This window comes from Hippocampus zosterae, chromosome 4 (genome assembly GCF_025434085.1).
Source record: "Hippocampus zosterae strain Florida chromosome 4, ASM2543408v3, whole genome shotgun sequence".
NCBI classification, from domain to species: domain Eukaryota; kingdom Metazoa; phylum Chordata; class Actinopteri; order Syngnathiformes; family Syngnathidae; genus Hippocampus; species Hippocampus zosterae.
Genome location: NC_067454.1, coordinates 28,379,864 through 28,406,893, shown reverse-complemented (window position 1 = coordinate 28,406,893; position 27,030 = coordinate 28,379,864). Strand labels below are relative to the sequence as shown.

General features: G+C 40.2%; 1 protein-coding gene and 1 long non-coding RNA gene across 4 annotated transcripts in view; one reads left to right on the top strand and one right to left on the bottom strand.

Moving 5' to 3' along the window:
- The window catches only part of efl1 (elongation factor like GTPase 1), an 88,036-nt gene that overhangs the window by 23,821 nt on the left and 37,185 nt on the right, over positions 1–27,030 (top strand). For 2 of the 3 annotated variants that reach the window (XM_052063859.1, XM_052063860.1), the window contains exons 8-16: positions 2,286–2,409; positions 4,442–4,521; positions 4,638–4,774; positions 4,860–4,982; positions 6,228–6,327; positions 9,911–10,062; positions 18,975–19,129; positions 20,621–20,756; positions 22,194–22,325. In XM_052063859.1, the coding sequence (XP_051919819.1) occupies positions 2,286–2,409; positions 4,442–4,521; positions 4,638–4,774; positions 4,860–4,982; positions 6,228–6,327; positions 9,911–10,062; positions 18,975–19,129; positions 20,621–20,756; positions 22,194–22,325 (1,139 nt within the window). Of the gene's footprint in view, positions 1–1,066; positions 1,132–2,285; positions 2,410–4,441; positions 4,522–4,637; positions 4,775–4,859; positions 4,983–6,227; positions 6,328–9,910; positions 10,063–18,974; positions 19,130–20,620; positions 20,757–22,193; positions 22,326–27,030 lie in introns of all 3 variants that reach the window. The other variant, XM_052063861.1, reaches the window with a different exon arrangement.
- LOC127599837 (uncharacterized) lies at positions 8,842–26,573 on the bottom strand. The gene is made up of 3 exons (XR_007962188.1): positions 26,122–26,573; positions 24,999–25,958; positions 8,842–9,179 (listed from the first exon to the last, which is right to left on the bottom strand). It is a non-coding gene; the product is annotated as an uncharacterized LOC127599837 (long non-coding RNA).

Genomic DNA, 27,030 nt, shown 5'->3' with positions numbered 1-27,030 from the left:
AATGCGCTGGATAAGAGGGAAGTCCTGGAAACCGCGGGCGTACCTTCTGAGAATCCGGCAATGCATCGTATCGTCTGAGTATGTCCTTCTTATCCGCAGGTGATAGCCCTCGTCTCTTGAATGATGTTGAAGCCATTGTGATGTGCGTGTGTCTATGTGTGGAGTGACGCGTGCTACCTGTTACTGTATACGGCTAGAACTACCGCGTTTTCTCGCGATAGTGGTACAGTATCACGATAGCTACACTTCGTCTCTCTCTCGTCTCTTGAATGAAGTTGAAGCCATTGTGACGTGCGTGTGTCTATGTGTGGAGTGACGCGTGCTACCTGTTACTGTATACGGCTAGAACTACCGCGTTTTCTCGCGATAGTGGTACAGTATCGCGATAGCTACACTTCGAAAACCACTAGTTTACAATGTTCATTGCTTACGGCCTGTTCTATTAAGCGGAGATCTGTTCTACTAAGCGGAGTATCTTTATAGTAAATTGCATTAGGCAAATCTGTTCCAGAGCCTTTTGCTCTATTAAGCGGATTACTCTATTAACCGATGTTCTATTAAGCGGAGTGCACTGTACTATGAAAATTGAAAATAATGCATCAAAACAGAAAATCAAGCGAGGAAATCATAAAATAAATTCTGTAGCCCCCCTACAGAATTTATTTTGTGATTTCCTCATTTGTGAATACACAACAATAGAATAAATAACAAAAACGTCTGAGACAGTCCAGTCTCCAACATTGAACTAACATCTGATCGTTCTGTTGGATCAAGGAAATGCCAGGGGGTGGGGGGATATAGAATTTGTTTTGTGATTTCCTCTCTTGATTTTGTGTTTTTATGCATTATTTTCAATTTTCGTATTGGTCATGAACGCCTCTTGAGTCGAAATGAGGGAGTGTAGCTCCATCTAGTGGATGCATTTTAGATTGTGTTTTATAATCCAGTGCGTGCTACATATGATTTTTTTTTTTTTAAATAGACCATTCATTGAAGGTGCGCCTCATTATCCAGTGCGCCTTTTAGTGTGGAAAATACGGTACCTAATGTATATTTGTGTTGGCAGTTGGAGTTTGGGTCGTCCAGGTAGTCCTCAACTGATGAATATAAATGGGGTCTGAGAGACTGTAAGTCGAGATATATTCAATTTTTGTTTAAAATGAAATTTTATTTAAGTAAAAAATTAGACAGTGCCATGAAAAAGCCCCCTTCCTGATTTCTGATTGCTGTTTGCATATTTATCACACACGAAGATTTCAATTCATCAAACCAATTTTAATATCATATGGAGACAACCCAAGGAAATACAAACCTTTGTATGTGATAAATAAGCCAAAGAACACAGAAATCAGGAATACTATTTCACGGCACTATACATACACACACACACATATATATATATATATATATATATATATATATATATATATATATATATTATATATATATAATATAAATTATAAATGATATGCACTTTATAGTGTATACACGTATACTGTCCATACATAAATTACATTTAGAAACTTTTATAGATTTTTTTTTTTTTTAAACGGTACAGAATGATTTATGTCCAGGGATCCTGACTGTCCCAAATTGTGGCATTTTGCTCCTAAAATTTGAGACATTGCATGTACATTTTTCATGGGCTTGACCTGTGCGACCAGTAAACTAGCTGATTTATAATTATTATTTTTAAATGATATTCTTGAATGTTTTTTTTTTCCTGACTAAATTCTGCTCCACAACACACATCAGTCAATTTATCAGTAATGTAATGAAAATGGGAGGGAGTAAGTATTTACTTTTCAAGTCAACTTAATATGTGCGTCCCTACATTTTCTACTTGCGGTCCTAACATTTCAGATTAGGAGCCACTATGCTCCTAGTCAAAAAAAAAGTTAGTCTGTAGCCCTGATCTCAAGTCACACCTTGCTGCTGTGGGATGTAAATACATAAATAAACTTCTAGCCTAAAAATGTCATTTGTTCAGACTAGATGAAGGACGTCAAAATTTATCAAACTGACAATTAAATACCGTAAATATTTCCCAAGAAATGTTCAGTGATAATGATTGTGAGAAGTCGTTCCTGTTTAAGCAAAATATGCAGTCCCACATGTTACTGTTTAATGCCCGTCATTATTCAAAGGTGAAATTATAGACATTAGTCTGCTCTCAGTAAACGTTTGTGTTCTGAAGGTTGGTGACCCTAGTCAAATACATATTGTTGCCATGCATTTTGGCCAGGGCTCTTTTGACTTCCAAATCTTTCTTTGTATTTTTGCAGCATCCAACATTTTGCCCTCATGTACAGTGAGAGGATGGGCATTAATCCAGAGGTGCTTCTCAAAACCCTTTGGGGGGATTTCTACCTTAATGCGAAAGCTAAGAAGATCATGAAGGGAGCTCAGGTAATGTCATGATGGTACAACATTCAGTTAACATAATTTAGTTTATTTTAAAAATGGTTATTAAATATTAATTCTTAAACCATGGGTGTACAACATAGTAATACTAAAGTAAACAATCGGCTAACATTTGCTGGTTTCAAATTGACCAAGGTATCAGGTCAGGCTGCTGAATAAAAATAAAATTACGTGAAAAACAAATGTAAATAGCACAAATTTGTAAGTGTCACTAATTATTGCACTTAATTAAAGTGTGTACATTGAAACAAACATTTATTTTGTGAATGCAAGTATTTTGTTTTTCTTCTTTCTACCCCACAATTTTGCTGCTGTAGACTGTAAATTTCCCAGTGTGGGACAAATAAAGGATATCTTATCTTAAGCTGGCTGTATAAAATACAGTGGAAATTCAGACAGTTAAAGGAACACCCACCGCTCATTACGCTGAATATCCAATGTCCAAAATTTTATGAAGCCGCTTCTATGAAAATAATGCACAAACTCACACGCATATTCACACAAACACGCACACTTAAACAAACACACACACACACGGCATGCGCACACATGTTCAATTTGGGTTTCATTTTCTGCATCCCTGCTACCAGTACTCCTACACTACAACTGGAACAAGCGCCAGTGCTAAGCATCTTGCAGCCAGGAACAATTACATAAAAATAATTACCGTATAGATTACCGTTTTAAAAAGTGTGTGATGAAGGCATGGGATAGCGTTAGTATTCCAGCATGTTAAGCAAAACAAAGATTGTAATCCAAACGCTTACAGTTCACAGCACCCTGCATCCCCCCTCCAAATCACCAGTTCATAAGAACCAATTGGAATTATTTATTTATTTATTTATTTGGTCGTCTGTTTTCATTCAGATATGAGATCCTACTACAATTTGACTATAATTGGAAATGTCTCGTCTGATAAGTATTATTACAGTGGAAAAATTAAAATAGGTGGGTACAAACCTGATGTTTCTGTCTCTGCTTTAAAGATAAGCCATCCTTGACCCTTTTTCTTTGGTTAAATAGCATTTCACACTTTGTTACATATTATTACATAGGAGGAAAAATATGTGGCCTGTAACTGGCGACACCTTTCATCTGAGAAGTTGATCACAACTTTTTGGGTGAAGGTAGCCGATCACCACGTTTCTCATCAAAACCCACTCCAGGTTCAACCACATCCTGGCTGCAGTTCTACTCTGTTCCATCGTTCTTCAGCTCCTTTGAATCTTTTGGAGTCAAATCGCCTGTAACATATATCACGAAATCCCACAGTCTCAATTTCATAGCCGCATGCGTCAAAAACAGGATCCCTCTTAAAAATTGTTGAAAAAGTCTTGAATTTTGATATTATGCTGTATGCAATTTGCCTAAATGAATAATAATGTAGCCTAAATTAACAGGTTGGAGGTCACGATATGTGGTCAAAATACAATGAAAGTTCAGTGAAGAGGGCTATAACACTACTACACAGATGATGATATTATTTATTTATTTATAATTTTTTTTAAATGTATGTACCGGTACACTGAGGCAGGAGCCACAATGGAATTCCTTAGTTAGGAAAGTTAAGAATTTAAAAAAAAAAAAAAAAAAACAGGCTTACATTGAAAATGTCATAGACGCATAGTTTCCTGCATTGTTGTTGTCGGACCTCATCCTGGCAGTTGGAATATGTTAGGAAATGTTCAGTGAATCTTTGCAACGTGTTTTATAATCACACTGCACATGATTGGCAGGCGGGAGGAGACAAGGAAAACGGTTTACTTTGAACTTTTTCCAGATGAACGTTACTCTGCAATTATGGACACCATTATTGTGGAGGAAGGTGCCACATTGGGAAACGGCAACATACCATTGCGATAACATTCCGAAGTGGAATATACATCTGCACCTCCCATCCCATCGCCAAAATGGTTGCTGGTCTCCAAAAACATGCACTCGTATGAACCAGTCTGTGGCAGAAAAAATGGTTGGGAATGATTGCCCTTATGTATTTTCGATCACCTTGTTTTTCCAGGTTAAAGGCAAGAAGCCACTCTTTGTGCAACTTGTCCTGGATAACATTTGGAGTTTATATGATGCTGTTGTTACTCGCAGGTGGGTCATAAAATGTAGTTGGAAATACTGAAAATGAACCGGCCTTACTTACTTTGTATTTGCATGTTGTACAGCTTATATTATCCGTGCCAAGCTTTCAGTCTTTTCATTAACAGAGACAAAGAGAAGGTTGAGAAGGTGCTGGCATCTCTTGACGTCAAGGTGATGGCCAGGGATTCTCGTCACTCTGACCCTAAAGTCCTCCTCTCTGCTATATGCAGCCAGTGGTTACCAGTGTCTCAGGCTGTCCTATGTATCCTTTTTACCAAATAATTTATTTAATTGTTGTTCATCTTGTAAATTATATTAGTTGAGATTTTCTTTGACACTGGCTATAGCAATGGTCTGTAATAAGCTTCCGAGTCCATTACACATAGCAGCAGAGAGGGTGGAGAAGTTGATGAGTGTTGGTGTGCGTCGATTTGACACCTTGCCTGAGAGGACGCAGGAACTGAAAAATGGTATGAATTGGAACATCTTGCGGGGGTTTTGTATTGTATTTTTTCTAACATGCGAGTATGCGACATAACATAACATAAAACATATACAGTAATAATTTGACGGAAAATAAAGTAGATAAAAAAGTAAAAAGAAAGAAATCATTCTTCATTCAACACAGTTATTATGTTCAAGGGAGTAGGAAGAAGTAAAAAACTTATCTAGTCCTACCCTGTTATGTGTTTATATCTACTAAATCATTTTTATATCAATCAGAAAAGAAAAAAGTAAGAAGAAAGAAGTCTCCATTAAGGCTCATACTTTACCCTTAACATCACACTCAGGGTGTTATTCAGTGGCGTTTCTAGAAAGTTTTATCAGGGCTAGCGGGAGGTTCCGTTTGGGTCTGGAGGTGGGGACGTCAGACGTTACTGGCAGCGAGCATGATGTTTGCTTCAAGATAGCGACTGGTCATCGATACTCTTTGCAATGTTTTCCTCTATATTTCATACTTTATCCATTGTTCGACAGCAGAAACAAAGTATGTAAAGGAGAAAACCCTCATTAGGAATTCAGCTCAATTAAAACCCTGTTATGTGCATAGAGACGAGAGTTGTGACTTTTCATGCAGTTTTTAGTTGGGGTTATCCCCCTGGGCTCATCAATTTGCCTGTGGCAGCGCCTTGGGTGCAAGCATGGGCTTTGGCCTCTCAAACTCATCAGCAACTCATTCATCAGTCAGCTGTATTCCATTGTCTTGATTCGTTTCACAATGAAAGTCATTTAAATGTCAACATCCAAGTAAGATAAGATACTGTATTGTCATTCGCACACAAATCCCTCTCTTGAATGGCTCTGCTGTGAACGATGAGAATTGATTTGCACTTGTGAGAGAGCCTTTTTATGGAGCCCATTTGGTATGGTATTTGCTAACATAGAAGCAATCTGGTTAAATGGTAGAAAATATCACTTCTCCAAAGCATGAGGATGGAATTTATTAGTGTATTAGTGAAAGGTAGCTGATGGGAAACGCCCCACAAAAGCTCTTGAAAAGTCCTGGAAAAGATCACTGTAAATGGTTAGTATTCAAAATATTAAATGTTAAAAAAAACAACAACAATGTGTTGATTTCATCATTTATTTCTGAAACTTGTGGCATCAGTGAACTATAGGTGCACTCACATAGCAGCCACCAAGCCACTGTTGTTGTGCAATCCTGTGTAGATATAATGGTTTATATTTGTTATGCTTCATTGGGTGTTTTTCAGCATTTCTCCAGTGCTCAAGCAATGAAAATGCTCCGGTTATAGTTTTTGTATCCAAGATGTTTGCTGTGGACACACAAGCCTTGCCTGAGAACAAACAAAGGTAAGTATGAATTGCAAGTGAAGTTACATTTGCATATGGTTTTTACCCATTCAAATGCAATGTGGAAAGGAAAAAAATGTGTTGCTTTTTTAATCCAAATTTCTACCACCCAACAACCACCACTCAAAAAAAAGAAGAAAAAATTGTAGATTGCTTCGAGAAAAATTATGGTCCCAATCCAGCGTCTCAGGAGGGGAAAGCAGTGCAGCCTCAAAATTGTTTTTAGTGAGGATGAGGCGCTGCTGTCCTTGATTCGGCATGTTGCTAAGCGGTGGGAGAATACTTTGAAGGGCTCCTAAATTCCACCAACACGCCTTCTCAAAAGGAAGCAGAGTCTGGAGACTCTGAGGTGGGCTCTCCTTTTCCAGGGGTTGAGGTTACCATGGTTGTTGAAAAGCTCCTCTGCGGCAACTCCAAGAAGGTGTATGAGAGCTGGACGGCTCTGAATGTTGTTGGGCTGTCCTAGCTGAGATGCCTCTACAAGGTCATGTAGACATCATGGACGGTGTCTGTGGATTGCTATACAGGACGATGGCCCCCCTTTTTAAGAATGAGGACTGGAGGTTTTGTTCCAAGTATAGGGGATCACACTCCTCAGCCTCCACGGTAAGGTATGTCTATGGGTGCTGGAGAGGAAGTCCATCAGAAGGTCAAATCTCAGATTCAGGAGGACCAATGTGGTTTTTGCCCTGGCCGTGGAGCAGTGGTACGGCTCTACAATCTCAACAGGGTCTTTGAGGGTTCATGGGACTTCGGCCAATCGGTTACATGTGTTTTGGGTACTTGGAGAAGGCATTTGGCTGTGTTCATTGGGGAGGTCTGTGGAGAGTGCTTCTGGATTATGGAGTACTAAACCCCCTGAGATGGGCTGTTTGGTCCCTGTATGACCAATGTCAGAGTTTGGTCTGCATTGCCGGCAGTAAATCAGATTTGAGGGCTAACTCCGCCAAGGTTGTTCTTTGTTATTGATCCATAAAGGTTATTAACACAATTTCTAGGCCCAGCCAAGGCATTGAGGGGTCCGATTTGGGCACCTCAGTATCACAACCCTGCTGTATTACCTGGCTTGATCAGATCTCAAACTGTGACTGGAACAGTTCGCTGCCGAGTGTGAAAATCGTATGGGGTGAAAATCAGCACCTACAAATTTGAGACCTTGGGGTCCTCAGTCGAAAAAGGGAGGAGTGCACTCTCCAGGTTGGGGATAAGACATGCATGCGCGCACGCTAACACGTTAGCTTGAAGCATACGGTAGCATGCCAAGACATACAGATAAGCTAAAAACACGTTTTTAAAAAGGCAACGAAAGCAGAACTGAGTTCGGGTGTATTTTATTTAGCCATTGTACAATGTTCTCACGTTTTTCGATCAATCATCACCCAGAAATCCATCAAAGTCCTCATCCTCTGTATCAGAAGCAGAGGACTGCACATCTCAGTTGTCATTGAATGCATCACATGTTAGTGTGAGTTGCTACGCATTGCCGAGTGGAAAGAAGGAGTAGCAACAGCAAAGTCAATATTTCTCTCGTGTGAAGCTTTCCTACATTTGAAAGTAAAGAACAGAGCGAAACATGGTGGCAGCGCGTGTGTGTGTAGAAAGAATTGAACAATTGTGCAAGTACCGTAATCCATCAAAAACGCCGCGTTCCCTCTCGTTGTTGCGTATTGTGGCGTAACTCGCCAAGCGCTGCCTCTCACTCTTTGTAAAGTTGTGTTTGCCACCGATCATCCATTGTTCCCATGCCGTTCACAACTTTACTTTGAACACCCGGTTGATGCCAATGTCCAGCGGTTGGAGTTCTTTAGTCAAGCCTCCGGGAATAACGGCAAGCTCAGAGTTCATTTGCTTGACTTGTTTTTTCACCGCTGCTGTGAGATGGGCACGCATGCCAAAAGCATAACCGGTGGCTTTAAGTTTGAACTGAGCTTCGTAGGCGTGTCTTTTTGTCGAGTTTATTTTCAGGGGTTCTTAGAAACCAAAACCGGAGTTGTTTTGCAACAATGCACATTGCCACACTCTATACAAGTGTTGGTACTGGCTTGAGGCGTCCCTTTAGCGTCCACTTACACACCCACCCTTCACCATTGGCGGACTAGCTTGCCTGTCCTCTCTCTCCCTCTCTCTCTCTCTCTCCCTCTCCATATATGTATATATACACGCCCACCCTTCCCTGATTGGCCGACTTCTTTCCCGCATGCCTGGCCACAGTCACTTCCGCCTTTTCTCTATATAAACAGCGTGTCGGCTGTCAGTCAGATTTTGGAACTCGGCGCTTATAAAGGACGCTCCGCACCATAAGGCGGTCCTGTCCATTTTGGAGAAAATTTAAGACTTTTAATGGCGCGTTATAGTCGTGAAAATACGGTAGTTAAAGTATCTTGGGTCTTGTTCACAAGTGAGGGCAGGAGGGAGCGAGAGATCGACAGGCGGATCGGTGCAGCGTCTGCTGTGATGCGGATTTTGTATCGGTCTGTCGTGGTAAAGAACAAGCTGAGCCAAAGGGCAAAGCGCTCAATTTACCGACCAATCTATATTCCTACCCTTTCCTATGGTCACAAGCTGTGGTTCGTGACTGAAAGCACAAGATCCTGGATACAAGCGGCGATCTTGCGCGGAAGTCTCTCTACGGTTTTGTGTAGACCTCATTTCAAATGACTACACTTGGTTCGATGACAACACTGGAGACGTTTTACTTTCGCTAGGTCGCTACCACCGTAGCTCACTGTCGGTGTCAGACAAACACAGAGAAGCTCCACCCACTCTATTTATATGGACACAGACCACTGTAACCTTCCACACAAAATAGTTCCAAACAAGTAACAATCACGTCAGTGGCATACATCGTATACCTGTATGATACAGAGAGAGAGAAGAACAGATAACTTTGGTCTCGTCACTGGAGCAATATGGCAACTATTTAAAAGTAAACTTTCCATTCATAAACTCCAAGTATCCCTTTTCGGTGTCTCGCACTGCCGTGGCTGGCAAATGGGCGTGGACTTCTGCAGCGCGCTTGTTGTTTTGTTTCTCGTGTATTTATAGAGCAACGTAACATCCGCTTGTGACGTGTGCCGTGTTAATCTCGCGAGAAAAAATTTAATCCCGTTAAAATTCATTTAAATTAATGCCAATAAAAACGCGCTAAACTGACAGCTCTAAAAATTAGTTACTTAACGGTTGGTTTACTACATACAGCGCATCTTAATTATACTACTTTTGTATTTTAATTCTTTTTTTTTTTTAATGGCCGTGTTTGTCCCTCCCCCAGCCCACCAAGTTTATTTGTGAGAGGAAGTTAGGATTATTTTCTTTTTACTGGCTGCAACTGCTCACTTGTTTAGTTACATTTATATTTATTTACAATAATTCTGTACTGTACTGAGTGTACTTCAGCCATGAAAAAATGTGCTTAAAAAAACAGAACAAATGGCTTGAATAGCCAAACCCTCCCCTTCATTAGTCCATTAAATCCATTAAATATATTGGAAAAGCCATCGATAAACGTGGGCGCAATAAACATTACAATAACTTTACTGATGTTGTACTTGGCTTTGAATACTCCGTTTGTGTCTCCATGTAGACCCTTGACTCAGGAAGAGATTGCCCAGCGCAGGGAACTCGCGAGGCAAAGACATGCGGAAAGGATGGCAGCTGAACAGATTGCGACTGTTGGACAGCAAAACCACTCAGTGAATAATCCTGTGGATATTCAGGCAAGAGGACAATACAAAGGCAAGTTGAACACCTTGTCCACCTTTTTACTTCAGTTTTTTTCTCCATTTCAATTTCTGTGATGTATTTTTGACCTTATTGATCATGCAAGTGTTTGTGGATGACCTTTTTAAATATGCAAGGCAAATGCTTTCTTTTAATCGATTATCCCCTCGACTACCTTAGCAATCCACCCCTACACTGGCAGAATTCAAATAGTTTTCCCCCCCATTAAATTGTTTGACAGTGATAACTACACATAGCACTTACGTTTACCAAGGTTGATGTCTATTAACATGATTCTCTCTTAAAGGTTAACAATTATTTCCAATTAATTTTCATATAAACCCGTCTGGTGCTGTGTTCGTTTTCTCTCTGAGTCAAGTGCCTCTCGTGGGCATTTAGGCTGCACCCATGGCCCAGAGCGGGCGCGAGGACTTAAAATTAATAGATAAATAATTTGATAAAAGATCTACTTGTGATCATGTTTTCTTGGCATTTATTTTGTGTTCACATTTACCACAATAATCAGATCACTTTACACTCCCTTTTATCAGTGTTCAGCAGTTAGCAATGAGACACAAGCAGGACACTGTGCTAAGCAATGTTAGCGACAATCCAGTAGAAGACGTGCAGTGATAATTTTACAGTTTACCACCACCGAGTCCCAGGGACTCAGAAAAGTACGAGTCCCATTATGCATTTCGAGAGTCCCAAATTTCGAATTCTGAAATGGTCTACTTATTCAATTCATATCATGTGATAATAACACAAACAACAACATATACATACAATTATAAATAAACGCTGCAAAAATGTCAATAATTCAGTAACAGGCCTGAGGATTTCGGAAATTCACAGGAACCGTTTTTCGGTTCGGTCGGATTACCCAATGGGAAACCACAGTAACTAATTTTGTGTGCCGTAAACGTTCATCATGGGAACCCATTTTTCTATTTTGACCAATATTCATAATCAAGAATTCTGATAATCAAAAGTATAATATTTAAAGGACAAATGTTTGAAAACTATGCATTAACAATGAACATTCCATCAGTAGCTGTGTAATGTAGGTTTATTCAATAAAATAAATGGATCAAAATATGTTGTACTCATATGGCATCACGAATACAACATACCACAAAATCAGTATTTTTTCCAATCTCACACTGCAAAGATTAATTTACTGGTAATCGTTAATACAGGTAAGCACTCTTAACTCATTGAATACCACCCCTTTTCACTGGAGCAACCCCCTCAATCCCTCACATTTTACTGAATTTCGACTGATTTGCAAGGCCCACAGAATTTTCTGTTCTATGTCTATATATACATGCCCGTCAAAAGAAAGGTGAGATTCTCTTCTTTCAGCAGAAAAAAAAGTTTGTTTCTATCTTTCTCCGTTCGTCGGCAATCAGCATTAGAAAACTGCTAAGTTTTATGGAAAAGGCCGATTTTCTGCAGAAATCCAGAGAAAATGAGCTTTTTGTAAAAGCATGCATTTCAAGCAGTATGTCAAGTTTGACACCATTTGTTGCTTTTGTGACAGCTCCAATACCACAATAATGTGTTCCTCCTACAAAACATTACAAAAAATGTTTTTATAGCAAAAGAATTTATTTGCACATAACAAAACTATTGAACTATAGATGAAAGTGCAAAATTGAACAATGAACTAAAGTACACATTGAACAATGAATAAAAGTGCAAATTGAACAACTAAGAAAAGTGCTAATTGAACAATGAATAAAAGTGCAAATTGAACAATGAATGAAAGTATAAGTGTTCAGTTAGTACGTGTGTGCATGCGTGTCCTCCACCCTACAAATTACATATATTTTTTGTGTGTGTGATAAACAATGAAACATTTTCCCTGATGCAAAGGCACACAAGTCTCACACCACCTTGTTGTCTCGCTGCATATCCCTTGGCGCATGCAAACGCGACATCTTTGAAGCCTCAATTTTATGGTGGTGGGCGGCAAATATTCAAGCTTGTGCTTTTGTAATTTTCCGAGCCGAATCGGTGGGTCCGTCCTGTAGGGGGCTCGACGACTTTTTCTTACAGACTGAATATCAAAATCTTGGCCTTCAACTGGTGGCTGTGAAGTCCAACTGTCTGCAGCTGCCATCATAAAATCCAAAAGAGAGAGCCTCTTTTCTGGCTGTATGGCTTTGAAAATAACAAAAGCATTGAACAAACGCAACTGAAATAAATAAGTAATAAACTTTTTGGGCCAGTTCAGGGACATCCACATGAAGTGGTAGTAGGGAGTGTTTTGATCTAAGCGAACTAAGTCCACCCCATTCATGCGTGAATTATAAACCACAACACTCCGGCTTCATCATGCTGATTTTTTCCTCTCCCCTTTTTTCCACACTTGTACTCTCCTGCATGGTGTGCTTGTGGCAGGTGGTCACCATTTTCACTGTTCTTTTGTCCTGCCATGCAAGCACCATCATGTTGCCGTTATGGCATGCAAGTGTTCCCTCTGGCCCCAACTTGCTCTTTGTGGCCTCCTTTATCATTTGAGGTTCTCCTCTGTTCTTTCTGAGTGCTCCACACACATGAGTTTTTGTTTCGAGCAGCTGGATGCACAAGGTCACAGAATTGTAAAAATTGTCCATATAGAGCAGTATGTCCAAAGTCCGGCCCGGGGGCCAAATCCGGCCCGCGGTCGAATTTCATCCGGCCCTCGGCCCCCGTCATAAAATCAGTGCCGTCTGGCCCGCAGTTTGGATGCAATGGAACACGTGTTGCATTGACTGAGGTCTCGTAGACTGGTGAGTGATGTTTCATAGAGTACTGCTTCCCTCTAGTGGCTAAATGAATAATAGCATTCACTAAATGAGTAATAGCATTTAGACACTAGAGGGCATCACTCACGAGTTAACAAGACATCACTCCGTGTTTATATTGACTGATATGTCATATTTCAAATGATCCTTGCAGTTGTGGGTATGTGTATTGCTTGTTTGCTTGTTGCATCATTTCCCTGTTGTTCGAGTCAAGGTTTTGTGACTATTGAAAAGTCATCGTGATACATTTTGTTTCAAATCAATCAATTTGCACTCAGGAGACTTCTGTTTAAGAAAAAGTCAAGTGAATAAGCAGTTGCATGTGATATACCCGTTTCAAATGAACCAAAAGAAATTCTTAAGATTGTTGAAATTAAAATAAAAATGGAAATGTGAAACAGACTGGCTTACTAAAATTTGTTGAACAATATTGTTGTTCAATGTAAAGAATGTCAGCCAAGGTCGGCCCCCCGACATTTTACCACATAAAATCTGGCCCCCTTGGCAAAAAGTTTGGACACCCCTGATATAGAGGGTATACCCTTGTCCAACGAGGCGGTCCAGAAGGCTGAAGACAATATTGTTTATTGTACAAGTTTCCCCTTTGTACGGCTGCAAATTGAAACAGTATCCTGTTTCAGAATCACACAATACATATGACTTGATGCCATATTTTACTGGCTTTTGTGGGTTATAAACCAGAAAGGAAAGCCGCCCCGCCACTTCATCATACCCTCATCTATGCAGATGTCTTTGTTTGGCTGGTACAATGTATTAAACTTGTCCAGAAGGTAATGCAGTACCTGTTTGACCCTGTAAATTTGATCATACTCTTCAAATTATGTGTCTGTGTTGAAATGGAGGAACCTCAAAATGTTTTGATACCTGTTCCTTCGCATCGTTTGACCAAAAATTGGATTTGTGTGTAAATGGTACATTGACCAGTACATTGATAGTTGTTTTTTTTCACAAACCCTGTCACAAAAATTAGTCCATAGAATCGTTTCAGTTCATCAACAGAAACTGGTCTCCACCGCAATTTCTTGCGATGAAGACACGACCCCTCGGTTTTAAATAAAAAAACCTGTCTGCGAAGAGATTGGTGGCATCCGCGATATGCTGGAGTAGCTCATCTGTTATGAACAGCTGGAGGAAGTCAACTGGCTCTTCACACTCCAGTTGTGCAGCAACATCCAAAGGCCCAGGGGTCGCCGTGAAGGGGATGTTTTTTGGCTTCCATCCAGTTTGCCGCCACATTGACTCATCCCCACCACGTCCAGTTGCACGACACTATAAACTATAGAACCATAAAAAGTTGCAAATATATATATTGCTGCAGAGTGAGATACAATACTTTTATTTACCTTTCCTTCCACCACCAAAACAAGGAGTCCTCGTCTTTTGTCATCTGTAATTTATAGAAGTGTATACAATTACCACACTTTTGTATACAGTATTTATTTTTTTATTGTTGCTATACACTTACATTTCCCCATCTCTCACACACGCATACCTGCTCGCACACTGCTATTTACACTATTCATTCCACATTGTTCAGCATCCAATTTGAAATGAAATGGAATATGAATTGAACACGAGTGGTTTTAGCAGAGCTGACCAAATGTGTCCTGTATTTTTGTTTTGTTTTAAACCTAGAATGGCGACACGCACATCAGCACATTTACGGCGCATATTTTCATCCACGTCTACGAGACGCATCAACCGTACATAAATAATTGGTGCTACTGGCAACTTTATAGTATAGTCGGGAATGTAGCGGTGCATAAAACTGATGAGAAAATGAACTGATGAAATTTTGAATGGGAACTTGCAACCTGGTCAGCACTTACCTCCGTGTTCCAGCGGCTCTGCCGAGGACTCTCGGCTGCTTTCAGTAATGTCAGAAGGCACGTATTCGTCCGACAGATCGAGATCGCTCTCAAATTCATAGTCTTTGCTGCCGTCATTACTCGATGTTTCCGGCGAGTAGCTGGCGTGTGTCCGGCGTCGGCTACGCGAAGCACATGCAGCCCCTTTGCCCTCATCGCTGCGAGTTGCCGGGGAGACAATTTGTGCGCGATGTGCGCCACGGCGGGGACGAGATGCTCTGCCACGCGATGGTCCGGGAAGAGGAGCATGTTCATCCTCGTCAGACGAAATCGCAACTCGGCGTGAGCTTTGTGGGCCACGTGTAGCACGCGATGTTCGCGGAGGCGGACTGTCGTTCGAAGGCTGCTGCTTTCGACTACGTGATCGAAGTAACGTATACTCTTTCACACGATCATAATTTCCTTTTTTGTCATGTTTTGAGGACACTTTTTTTACCCAAAAAATGCTTGAGTGTGAGTTGTTTTCTATTCTCCATGCTTGCTAATGTGCTAATTCCTATCCACACCTGCCACTCCGCCACTCCTCCACTATCATACCCGCCCCCACTACTTCTACTGCTGCATGATACTGGTTGCCTTTTACACCACTGCCACCTGATGGCCATTTTTTACTATTTAACATTGCAATAAAGCCTGCTCCTTTGATGGGGAGTTGCATCAGACTCTCTTGCACCCTCCCCCATGAAAAAACGTGATTGACGTATTAATACGTCATGGGGAGGGAGTGGCTATGCGCTAATTGACGTATTTATAGATTTATAAAAATCTGTCAATGATCAAAAACGTGATTGACGTATTAATACGTCATGGGGAGGGAGTGGCTATGCGCTAATTGACGTATTTATAGATTTATAAAAATCTGTCAATGATCGAAAATTGTCGGTGAATGTAACGTCTTCAGAAACAGAAATATAAAAGATGTAAATGTTTATACAGTCTTGTTTAACTTGGATTTTGTTCCAAAAGGCTTTGTTATCAGAAATCACCCCTCCTCCCGAGTTCTCACAAATAAAATATGAAATGTCGGGTTTGCTTGGGGCTCGGGCCTGCAAATCAAGCTAAGTGATTGGGCTCGGGCCGGGCTTAAATACCCTCGGGCCGGTTCGGGTCTGGCTCGATTTTTTTAGGACCGACCTTAGATCGTGTGTGTGTGTGTGTGTGTGTGTGTGTGTGTGTGTGTGTGTGTGTGTGTGTGTCGCAGTTTTTTTTTTGTTTTGACTGAGAAATTTCCATGCGTCCCAAAAACGCACATTACAATAATCCCTCGTTTATCGCGGTTAATGGGGACCAAAACCACCCACGATAAACGAAGATCCGCGAAGTAGCGACCATTTAACATACAGACGCTCCCCGACTTACGAACATCCGTGTTACGAACAACGGTACATACGAACATTTTTACGGGTATGTCGAAAAAGAAAAGAAAAAGTTAGATTTTGTATTGCGCACCTTTTTCCGAGTACAGGTACTGTCGTGCTTCTTTCCGCCGCTAATACCGACGTGAGGCGCTGTGAGAGCTCGCCCCACATGCACCCTGAATCCGGCTTCCTCTGCCCAGTTGTTAAATATCTCGTGCATCCATTATTCAATATGGTTGGTGAAAAGCAGCAAGACCCAAATATTGAATGTTGCACAAAGGTTGCAAATCAAATGAATGATGCCATTCAGTGCTACCACATCATTTATAATGCGAAAAAGAAGAAAACCGTGCAATCATCGTTAGATCGCTTCTTTCGGCCAGTTTCTACGACAACCTCCAAGGAAGATACTCGTCAACCCTCATCTTCTTCTCCTGGACCCTCAACTTCTTCCTTCATTGATGTTATGGAGGAGGAAGTAACTCTTGAAGCCCATTCCAGTGACTACGAAGACCCTCTCGTCCCCGTGATATAATATCCTCCTCTTCCTCCATCATCTCCTTAAGCCTTCGAGTACATCTCCATTTTATTTACAGTATCTCGTTACGTACATGTACATACTGTGTGTGTCCCTCTCTCTTCTCTCTCTATCTCTCTAACATGTAGTACTGTATTCTCTCCAGTTGTACTGTACATTTACATATCTTTATAGAGAATATTATTTTATTAAATGTTTATTTTTCAGTACAAACCAATACAGGTTACTCATACAAGCCTTAAACGTACTTATATAGACCTTAAACATACTCGTATAAGCCTTAAACATACATTCAATACAAAATATAGCACTGAAGCAACTTACGAACGAATTCACCTTACGAACGATCGTTCGGAATGTATCTCCTTTGTAAGCTGGGGAGCGTCTGTATACATTAAAAAAAATTGCCCCACGTGGGCCTTTGCGCTTGAGCAGAGCGCACTAACGTGCGCATGCACACACACACACACACACACACACACACACAGATCAGTTTTTCAAAAGTTTTAGTTGTCCAAGAGAGCAATCTGATTAGAAAACTAGAACGGTGCTTGATTGGGTTGTGTGTTTATGCGTTGGATTTACAAAAACGTCCTCTTTTCTGCTTTGAAGATAGCAGGCCAAAATACCTAACAACCAGTGCAGACGTGTGATTCATAATTAAAGAAATAATTTGATTGCAGCAAACCCTCAAAAATGGGTGCAAAAGTAGATTCAATAAAATATCAGTACATTTCAGCCTTCAGACATTTAGATGAGTGTCGGTGAGCAAAATGTGTCTTGCACCATTGGCCCGAGTGAGCTGTCTCTGGGCAGTTTTCCGTCATTTCAACTTTAAATTTGCGTTTGCTGTCATTGACACTTGAAAACTCTGATTGACAATTGGTTGTTGTTCGAGCGGAGCTTCATCTGGTCCAGCAAAGAAGTTCAAAATATTTGAGCCAAAGAACAGACTTGATGAACGGGATCCTTGAATTTGACAACATAATCAAGAAAGTTATTTCCCTCCGTATTGGATTTTGCTAGTTGCTCTATGACAATCTTAAAAGGAATTCTAAGTGATTGTCCAAACAAAATCAATTGGCAAAATCAAAAACCACCACTCCTAGCCAACAAGCAAGGACATGCTGTACATGCATTTCTCTTCTAAAACCTAAAAAAGCGGATTGTTCTTGAGACAATCAAAAGAACAGTGTGCAGTCGTACCTTCATTTATGAACTCCAAATCGTAGAATCGTCATTAACCAAATTTCCAATCTTGGTGCAGTTCATTTGGACAGTTGTGAAAGCAGCAAACTGCTGTGAACAATGTGAACCTGTCCGAAACCCCGTTGGTTGGCTATTTGGCTGGATTGTAAAAGGTGTGTATAGTGCACCGATGGTGTATTAGTCAGAATACAGGATACGTGTTCTGCTGAGTTTCTTTACTTAGACAGTTGTGAGATGACGGTTCACAGATGAAAAGACAACAGTTGATGTTGTCAATTATCCCGGTTTTAGCTGCAGCCAGGTGTCTACCACTTCATATTTCTCTTTCACACACTATATAAGGACATAAGAACTAACATAACAGCTATAAATGTGCATCCATCCATCCATTTACCGATCCGCTTATCCTCACAAGGGTCACAGGAGGTGGAGAGCCTTTCCCAGCCGTCTTCGGGCAGTAGGCGGGGGACACCCTGAACCGGATGCTAGCCAATCGCAGGGCACACAGAGACGAACAACCATCTACACTCACACTGAGGGGCAATTTCAAGTGTTCAATCAGCCTGCCATGCATGTTTTCGGAATGTGGGAGGAAAACTGAGTACCTGGAGAAAACCCACGCAGGCCTGGGGAGAACATTCAAACTCCACACAGGGAGGACGGAGCTGGAATTGAACCCTGCACCTGTGCACTGTTAGGTCGGCGCGCTAACCACTGGACTACCTGGCTGCATATAAAATGCAAAAAAGAACATATGTAAGCTTAATATTTTGTTCTAAACTCTCACCGCGAAACAAAACTGCTGTGGTGGGGAAAGGCACGGGTAATGCAAATATAACACAACAGCAAAATTTCTTGGACCCCTTTATACATTCCGTGTATGATGTGAAAGCCAGCAGACCAAAAACAAACTTCACATCAAAAGCACATATTTTATACTGAAGCGGGTCTACAGCAGATTTCTGCGACATTCTGATTTGTATTGCAGAATTTTATACTTTACAAATTTCCATTGTTCACGAATGAAAATGAAAATGATAGACACTTACGGAAGATTGGTTTTGCAAATAGTAATGTTATTTATCCTCTCATAGGGACACCTTGAGTATATGTTATCTCTTTTTTTTTTTTTTTTTCGCAGACGAGATGGAACCTCAGGTCCTGAAAGAATCCAAGTCAGAGGAGCAAATAGAGACCTTCATAGCATTTGCCAGGGTATACAGCGGGGTCGTGAAGAAAGGACAAAGAATATTTATCCTCGGCCCAAAGTATGATCCTGCCCAGGGCCTGAGCATGGTAAACAAAATATTTGTACAAAAGCAGTAATGATGGTCAAGAAAAAAGGAAAAACAACCAATGCAATGTTTCTTGAATTGTTAAAAAATAAATTATTGTTCATGTTGAAAAACAAATGTACCGGTAATCTGAAAATTGAAATATATCATCTTCCAACAATGGGTAAACAGACTGGTTAATAGGTGTTTATTAACCAGTCTAGTTACTTACCTTAGTGGTGCGAAACACTGGCTGGCCTAAGGATTTTTAGTAGTTGCTCAGCTATTCCACTTTGAAATATCTCGGGAATTGTTTTTTTTTAAATTTGACACAAACTGGCTTTACCTTCGGTCTCTTCAGTTGCACACATCGAGCCTGGCAAAAAATATATGTATTATTCTTATTATTGTTATTGTTGAAGTGTTTGTGTGTAAATGCACTGTGCAAAATACAAAAGAAATGGCTGACTGATGACCCTAACGAATATTTAACAAAACTGATCTATTCATCCCCTGAGTCTATGAAAATTGGGAGCCACAAGACCTCAAATAACGTCTCTTGGAGCCATACCCCGAACCAACCAGAAAGTCCGTTACTTTCAATTTCCTTTCAAAATGTATCTCGTTTTTTACCTTTTAAAAGAGGCCATACTTTATGGAACTCTTCAACGGAATTCAAATCTGATTTATGTCACACTTTGTTTGGCTGGTTTATCTAAAGTTAGTGAAAACGAAGTTACAGAAAGCGTTACATTTCATCAAACGCTGTTGTCATTGCGACACAAAAGAAAGTTTTTTAGAATGTCTAAAAATACACAAAAACCCGATGAAATTCCCAATAGGTTTTCTCTTCAAAAAGTGTTGAAAAGAATGGTGTTTCTTCGGTAGTTCTGAATCGAGGGACAAGTAATTTTGTTGTCAAGCTCTTGTGTCTTAAAAAAAAAGAAAAGAAAAATTCCATTGTGCCAGCCCTGAATGTGCCGGTTTCCCAATGTGCCAATACCTCAAAGTGGCCTGGTATGCAACTCCTTGCAGCTCTAGTCAAATCTGTAATGTCATTTTGTTGACCAATAACAACTCAATGCGTTAAAAAAAATAATGCTAAAATGTATCCTCATGTTGCCGACCAAAGTGAAACGTGACAAAATGTCCCAAATTTCACGAAACGTCATGTGTTAATTGTTTCCTGGGTCCCGAGGTATTTTGCTCAATCCCGACACGCCGTATTTGGATCAGAAGAATCCACTGGGGTAGAACTTGGTTTGCACAATTGAACACTGAGAAAGGGACCGACCAGCTGAGGATTGTCTTTGGAGAAGAAACAAAATTTGAATCCATTTTTGTGACATCAATGTGGAAAAGAAATCTGTCATGAGAAAACTAAAGATGCGGGAACGCAGCCACAACATCACAGGGAAAAAAACCCAAAACAATCTGAAGAGACATATCAAAGCAAGTGTTTTTGCTTGACACCTCCTGTTTGTGTACTTGAACCTTCTCGTGTGCCTTTCAGCTGCCTGAGCAATGCAGTCCTTCTGACAGTTTACCTGAGGTGCCTCATCTGTCCTGTTGTTTCATTGAAAACATTTACCTGCTCATGGGCAGAGAACTGGAAGAGCTAGAAGAGGTGCCCTCTGGCAATGTGCTAGGTACAGTAGACTAGTATATTACTTTTTATCACCTGTTGAATGATATGTGTACAAAACATTGCAAACAACACAATGATCGTATTTATATTTATGTAACAAACAAGTGCAGTGAAAGGACAGTCAAACTTTTTTTTTAACATTGACAGCAATCGAAATGAACGCTTTGAGGGACAGCGGCTACGACTGCGAACAACTTGTGATATCAGGTTACAGGGTGCATGAAAGGGTTAAACTGTCCTACAAGATTGCTAGACTTGTCTTGATAGAATCACATGACCGAAAATGATCAGATGATTTATTTGTTCGATTTTCTTCATTTGAAAGGGGAAGTCAAGTCAGTTCTTTACAGTATGATCTATTCACCTCCACTAATCGAAATACGGTGTTCTGATTAATGTTACGTTTATGGAAGGTAAATTAAGCAATAAAAAAAAAAAAAAGCAATAAAATAAAATAAAAAAAGCAATAAAAAAAAGCAATTAAAACAGTCCATCTTATCCATATCAGGAGTTGGCCAATTTACCACTTGCTGTTGACTAAAAATGCCAGGCACTTGGACACTGTGATGTCTTCTTTTCTGTCACTCCTGGCAATATAAAAAAAAAATTCACTGTTGCACACAAAAACTGTTCCGACATAAAAGGGATACAGATCCTCCTTTCCAGCGGCCGACAGATCCTGTGGTTAGTGCGTCGACCTCACAGTGCAGAGGTATCGGGTTCAATTCCAGCTGCGGCCTCCCTGTGTGGAGTTTGCATATTCTTTCCGGGCCCGCGTGGGTTTTCTCCGGGTACTCCGGTTTCTTCCCACATTCCATAAACACGCTTTGCCGGTTAATGGAACACTCTAAAGTCTAAATTGTCTCTAGGTGTGAGTGTAACCATGACTGGTTGTTCGTCTCTGTGTGCCCTGCGATTGGCTGGCAACCGGTTTAGGGTGTCCCCCGCCAAGTGCCTGAAGTTAGCTGGGATAGGCTACAGCACCACCGCGACCTTTGTGAGGATAAAGTGGATCGGAAAATGGATGGATGGATAATATGAAAGTATTTTTTACTCTACAGTTGCTTGCATGTTACTCATACATTCTCTTGGATGTCTCAGGAGATGATTCAACACCAGCAGCAACACCGGAATGATTGTCACTCGCTTGAATTATTGTCAAACGTTTTATTCTCAAACCATGGCTGGCAGAATGTGAGGTCCAGCAGAGCACTAAATTCCAAGATAACACAATCACACAATTTGTTGACAATTTTGTGGGGCATATGATTAAGAGATTTTGCGTGGCATGAAAAAGAATACAGTCGCACCCATTATCTTCACAACTGAACTTTCTGACAATTGTGATAGCGGATTATTCACCGGTGCAATTTGTTTTTCTCCGTATTTATTTTTGAAAAAATGTCTGTGTTTATTCATTAACGCCATGCTTTTATAGGTATTAAAGGTCTAGAAGACGTTGTTTTGAAGTCAGCTACCATTTCCACGACTCCTGCTTGCCCACCCTTCACCCCACTCAACTTTGAGGCATCTCCCATTTTACGAGTCGCCATAGAACCAAAACACCCAAGTACGTATGTTTAATTCATGTGTTCTTAAAAAAAATCTGCGTGTGTGTGTGTGTGTGTGTGCGCGCGTGTGTTGTAATTTCATTTTCATTATTTGACTGCCTACGATTGGCTGGCAACCGGTTCAGGGTGTCCCCCGCCTACTGCCCGAAGACAGTTGGGATAGTCTCCAGCACATCGCGCGACCCCCGTGAGGATAAAAGCGGTTCGGAAAATGAATGAATGAATGACTGCGTATTGGCTGTGTAGCACCTGTGTGTGACATGGAAATTAAGTTCCCGACGCTGATTGGCTGTCGCTGTTGAGGGACTGACTGGGCCTACGTGGGTCAGCTTGAAATACTGACAGAAAGACTGAACTGGACTGAAAAGCACCACACCTGATTAAGAGCCGCATGCTCAGGATTTATGAAGAAAAATAAATTTTGTAATTATATGCGCCGCAACATATTATAAGCCGCTGGCTAATAAGTAGGCGGGATTTGCTTCTGTGTCCCTGACGCCTGGAGCGCCCTCCGGGTGAGGCCGCGGACACGGTCCTCCGCTGAACCCCCGTAAAAAAAAACAAAAAAAACGCAAGATTTCTTAAGGTTAAAATGATCTCCATATTTTTATGAGCATGATAAATGCATTTGCACAACGAAATTACTCTGAAACACATAATAAGAGGCCAGACAAAGAGAGATCTTGATGCGCATTTGCGTAATTATGAGGAGAAATACTGCAGCCCACTAGGCTTTAAAGAGAATAATGCAAATCATGTAAATGGGAAAAGATACATGAAATTATTTCTATAGTTTTGTTTAAACGAAATTTAACAAACATTTTCGTGATCTGTAATTTGGTCTGAAAATGGAAAATCTAATGAAATGCGTGAAGAGCAAGAACAAAGAAATACAATAAATCTGCAATAAATAAAATAAATACAATACAATAAATAAAATATAAAGAATAACATTATTTATTTTGACGATATGAATACACAAAAACGGTTTTTGATTTGAACGGTGTTAGTTTTTTTTCCTTCTCTTTCTTCTTTCTACCTACATTCTTGCTGCTGGAGGCTATAAATTTCCCCAGTGTGGGACTAATAAAGGAAATCTTAAAAACAACATGCTTTAAGAATCATTGAAACAAAACGAATAGGAACATTTTCGTGAACACCTTTTGGAATTAAAAAAAAAATCGGACGATAGGCCCCTAGTATCTAAATAAGCAAGCTAAATACAATGTTACTAATTTCAATAATTAAGAACAAAATTGTGTGTTAAGAGTTGGGACCGTTATTAAAAAAAATGAAGAAACAAAGTTAAAAATGTGTAAAAATAAGCCTACTAATAATTACAAATAACTCAAACAAGAAAAAAAAGAAAAACACTATCGTGTTTAAATAAAATGCAAAAGCTTAGTGAATGTACAATACAATAAATGTCGAACATTAACAAGCCGCCTGGACGTCTGCACTGTAGTTAAATGGTAATTACATTACAGCGCCAGCTCTGTTTTATCCATATTTGTTAGTTTAGTATGCGCACATCGTTCTAGTATACAGTTTTTAAAACATATTTATTTATTTATTTTTTAAGTCGGCGTGAGAGAGAAGCCCGACTAAACCCGAAGCAATGATTGACGTTTGAGGTTGATTGGGCTCGGTGTCAAGATCTTAGTTCTACTTGGGACACACACGGGCCACAAGCGTTTACATACACGAAAAGACGCACTGGATTATGAGGCGCACCTTCAATGAATGGCTATTTTGTAAATTGTTTTCATACATTAGATGCTTCGCATTAAATTAAAAGGCTCCTCCACTAGATGGTGCTACGCTCCTTCCATTCAACTCGAGAGGCGTTCATGACCGCCTCTGAAAAGTGTAAATTAACTATTACTGTACTTAAATGAAACTACGAAAATTGAAAATAATTAGCTGATTAAAATATTTAATCTAATTAAAATATTGAATCTAATTAAAAATCCAACTGTCATGATTAACTCAAATGAACTAAAAAATTAATCATGATTACTCACACATTTTTTATCGTTTCTGAATTTCCTTTTACATTTTTTGTCCTATTTTTTCCCCCATTTTAATGCTCTCATCAACATGGAATCATGAATCAGTTTTTTATGTGCCAAATGCAAATATTTACTGAAATAACAATTTTGATTTTCAATTTTACATGAACATTTTTCACTTGGTGCAGTTATTCACACATAATCTCTCACACAATATTACTGTCCATCAACAACAGTGAAAAAAATATTTTGTCACAAAACAGCTGCTTTAACAGCTTTTTTTAATGAACTCAAAACAGAGCAATCTAACATTATAAAGTGCACATCTAAGGTAAACTAGTACTCAGCCTATAGTGGATTTAAACCATGGTTGCATACTTCGTTTTTCTCAAGTTTGCTTTGAACACAGCAGTCTGTTTCTGTATGTTTGTTGGAGAATAACGAGATCCCAGACACCAGTGTTGTGCCGCTGTATTCAAAACTGCCGGCCATACAAACAAGCGCAAGCACTTCCCCCGTGCTGCAGGGACAAACCATTCTGGAAGGGGGGGGGGGGGGTTCACTCCCCCTAACACAGTCAGGCTATGTTGATTATGTTGGTCCTTCTTGCGCGGAAGTCTCTCTACAGTTTTTGTGTAGACTGTGGCATACGTCGTATACCTGTATGATACAGGTAACTTTGGTCTTGTCAGTGGAGCAATCTGGCAACTTTTTAAAAGTAAACTCTCCATTCATAAACTCTTTAAGTATCCGTTTTCTGTGTCTCGCGCTGCCATGGCTGGCAAAACAGACATGGGCGTGGACTTCTGCAGCGCGCTTGTTGTTTTGTTTCTGGTGTATTTATAGAGCACCGTAACATCCGCTTGTGACGTGTGCCGCGTTAATCTCGCGAGAAATAATTTAATCCCGTTAAAATTCATTTAAATTAAGGCTAATAAAAATGCGCTACACTGACAGCTCTAAAAATAATGCATCAAAACAGAAAATCAAGCTAGGAAATCACAAAATAAATTCTATATCTGGCAAACCAAAATAAATTCTTTAGAGGGATATAGAATTTATTTTGTGATTTCCTCGCTTGATTTTCGTGGTTTAATTGAAGTAAGAAATAATTTACGTTTTTTGGAGCACGCAATGAACGCCTCTCGAGTGGAACGGAAGAAGGCACGGAGACGGACAAAGACGTACAGTACCTGTATTTGGTGGGACTGTGAAAACCATTAATAAAGTATGCGTTTAAAAAAATAATAAAACCACAACCACAGCTCTCCTTTTTTCAACAAATACAGGTGCGTCTTTGTCCGTCTCCTTCCCTTCTTTTCTTCACCTCGAGAGGCGTTCATGACCGCCTCCGAAAAACGCATTGGCATTTCCTTTATCGTAGCTCCAACAGTATGACCAGATAAGATAAGAAAACCTTTAATCTTCTCACAATGGAGAAATTCCCACTTCACAGCAGCAAAGTTCTGAGAGGAAGAAGTAGAAAAACAAAATAGGAGCTGCTGGAAAGGCAGCCACTCTCGCTGCGCCATCTTGAAGTCAAAATAACACAATAAGTTGTGTCGTAGTTATTTATTCCTTTGTTGTATATTCACAGATGATGAAATCACAATATAAATTCTGTAGGGGGGGCTATAGAATTTATTTTTTGATATCCTGGCTTGCTTTTCGGTTTTGATGTATTATTTTCAATTTTTGTAGTTTAATTGAAGTAATCGTTAGTTACGTTTTTCGGTGACGCCTCTCGAGTCGAATGGAAGAAGGCACGGAGATAGACAAAGACGTACCTGTATTTGTTGAGACTGTTTTAAAAAAATAACACCAAAGCTCTCTTTTTTTCGGAGCTGCAACACAGACTTATTTAATAAAGCAGCGACACAGTTCACTGAACCAACAGCAAGTTATAACATTGGAAGCATGTCTCCAGGAAGGAGCCATCTAGGAGTCGACGTATTACCGTATTGACCATACAAAAGACGCACCGGATTTTAAGGCGCTCGGTGAGCTTTTAAGAAAATGGAAGACTTTTTGGTGCGCCATATAGTGCGGAAAATACTGTAAAATGTGTTCTCTCGTGGCCGCTTGTTTTCAGTATGAAGGAGGAGTCACCTTTTTTCTTTACAGTCCAAGTGAGAGGCAAGTCAAATGTCTGAGGGACTTCGTCCATATCTATTATTTCATCTGGGCTGATGGAATTCTCCGCTATCTTTGTTCGTGTGAATGTGCAGAACGAAGCAAGTTCGTCCTCGTAATTGGGAGGGAGCTGCTGACACAACGTCATGTGTGCCCTCATAGACAGGCTTTTCCATTTCATAAATCCATAACACCACAACGCCCCACCTTTAAAACCTTCAATGTTCATCTCGGTTAACCCAGTCCACCAGAAAGTTTTCAAGCTCAGGCCATCTGCTATGGTTACCTCTGAAAGTTTTGGTTGTCTTTTTACACTGGCTCAGTTCTTCTTGCCAGAGCCTCCACCTTCGCACCATCGATTTATCTATGCCAAGATTACGGGCAGCAGCTCGATTTCCTTCTTTAACTGCCAGAGTGATCGATCGCTTTTAGTTTAAAAGCTGCATCATATGCTTTTCGTCTGGTATTCTCCATGTTGATAAGGGTTAGAAGAAAGACTGAAATAAGGAGGTTGTGATTACCAGTAATGACACAATTTCATTGGACCCCTGTGTACTAC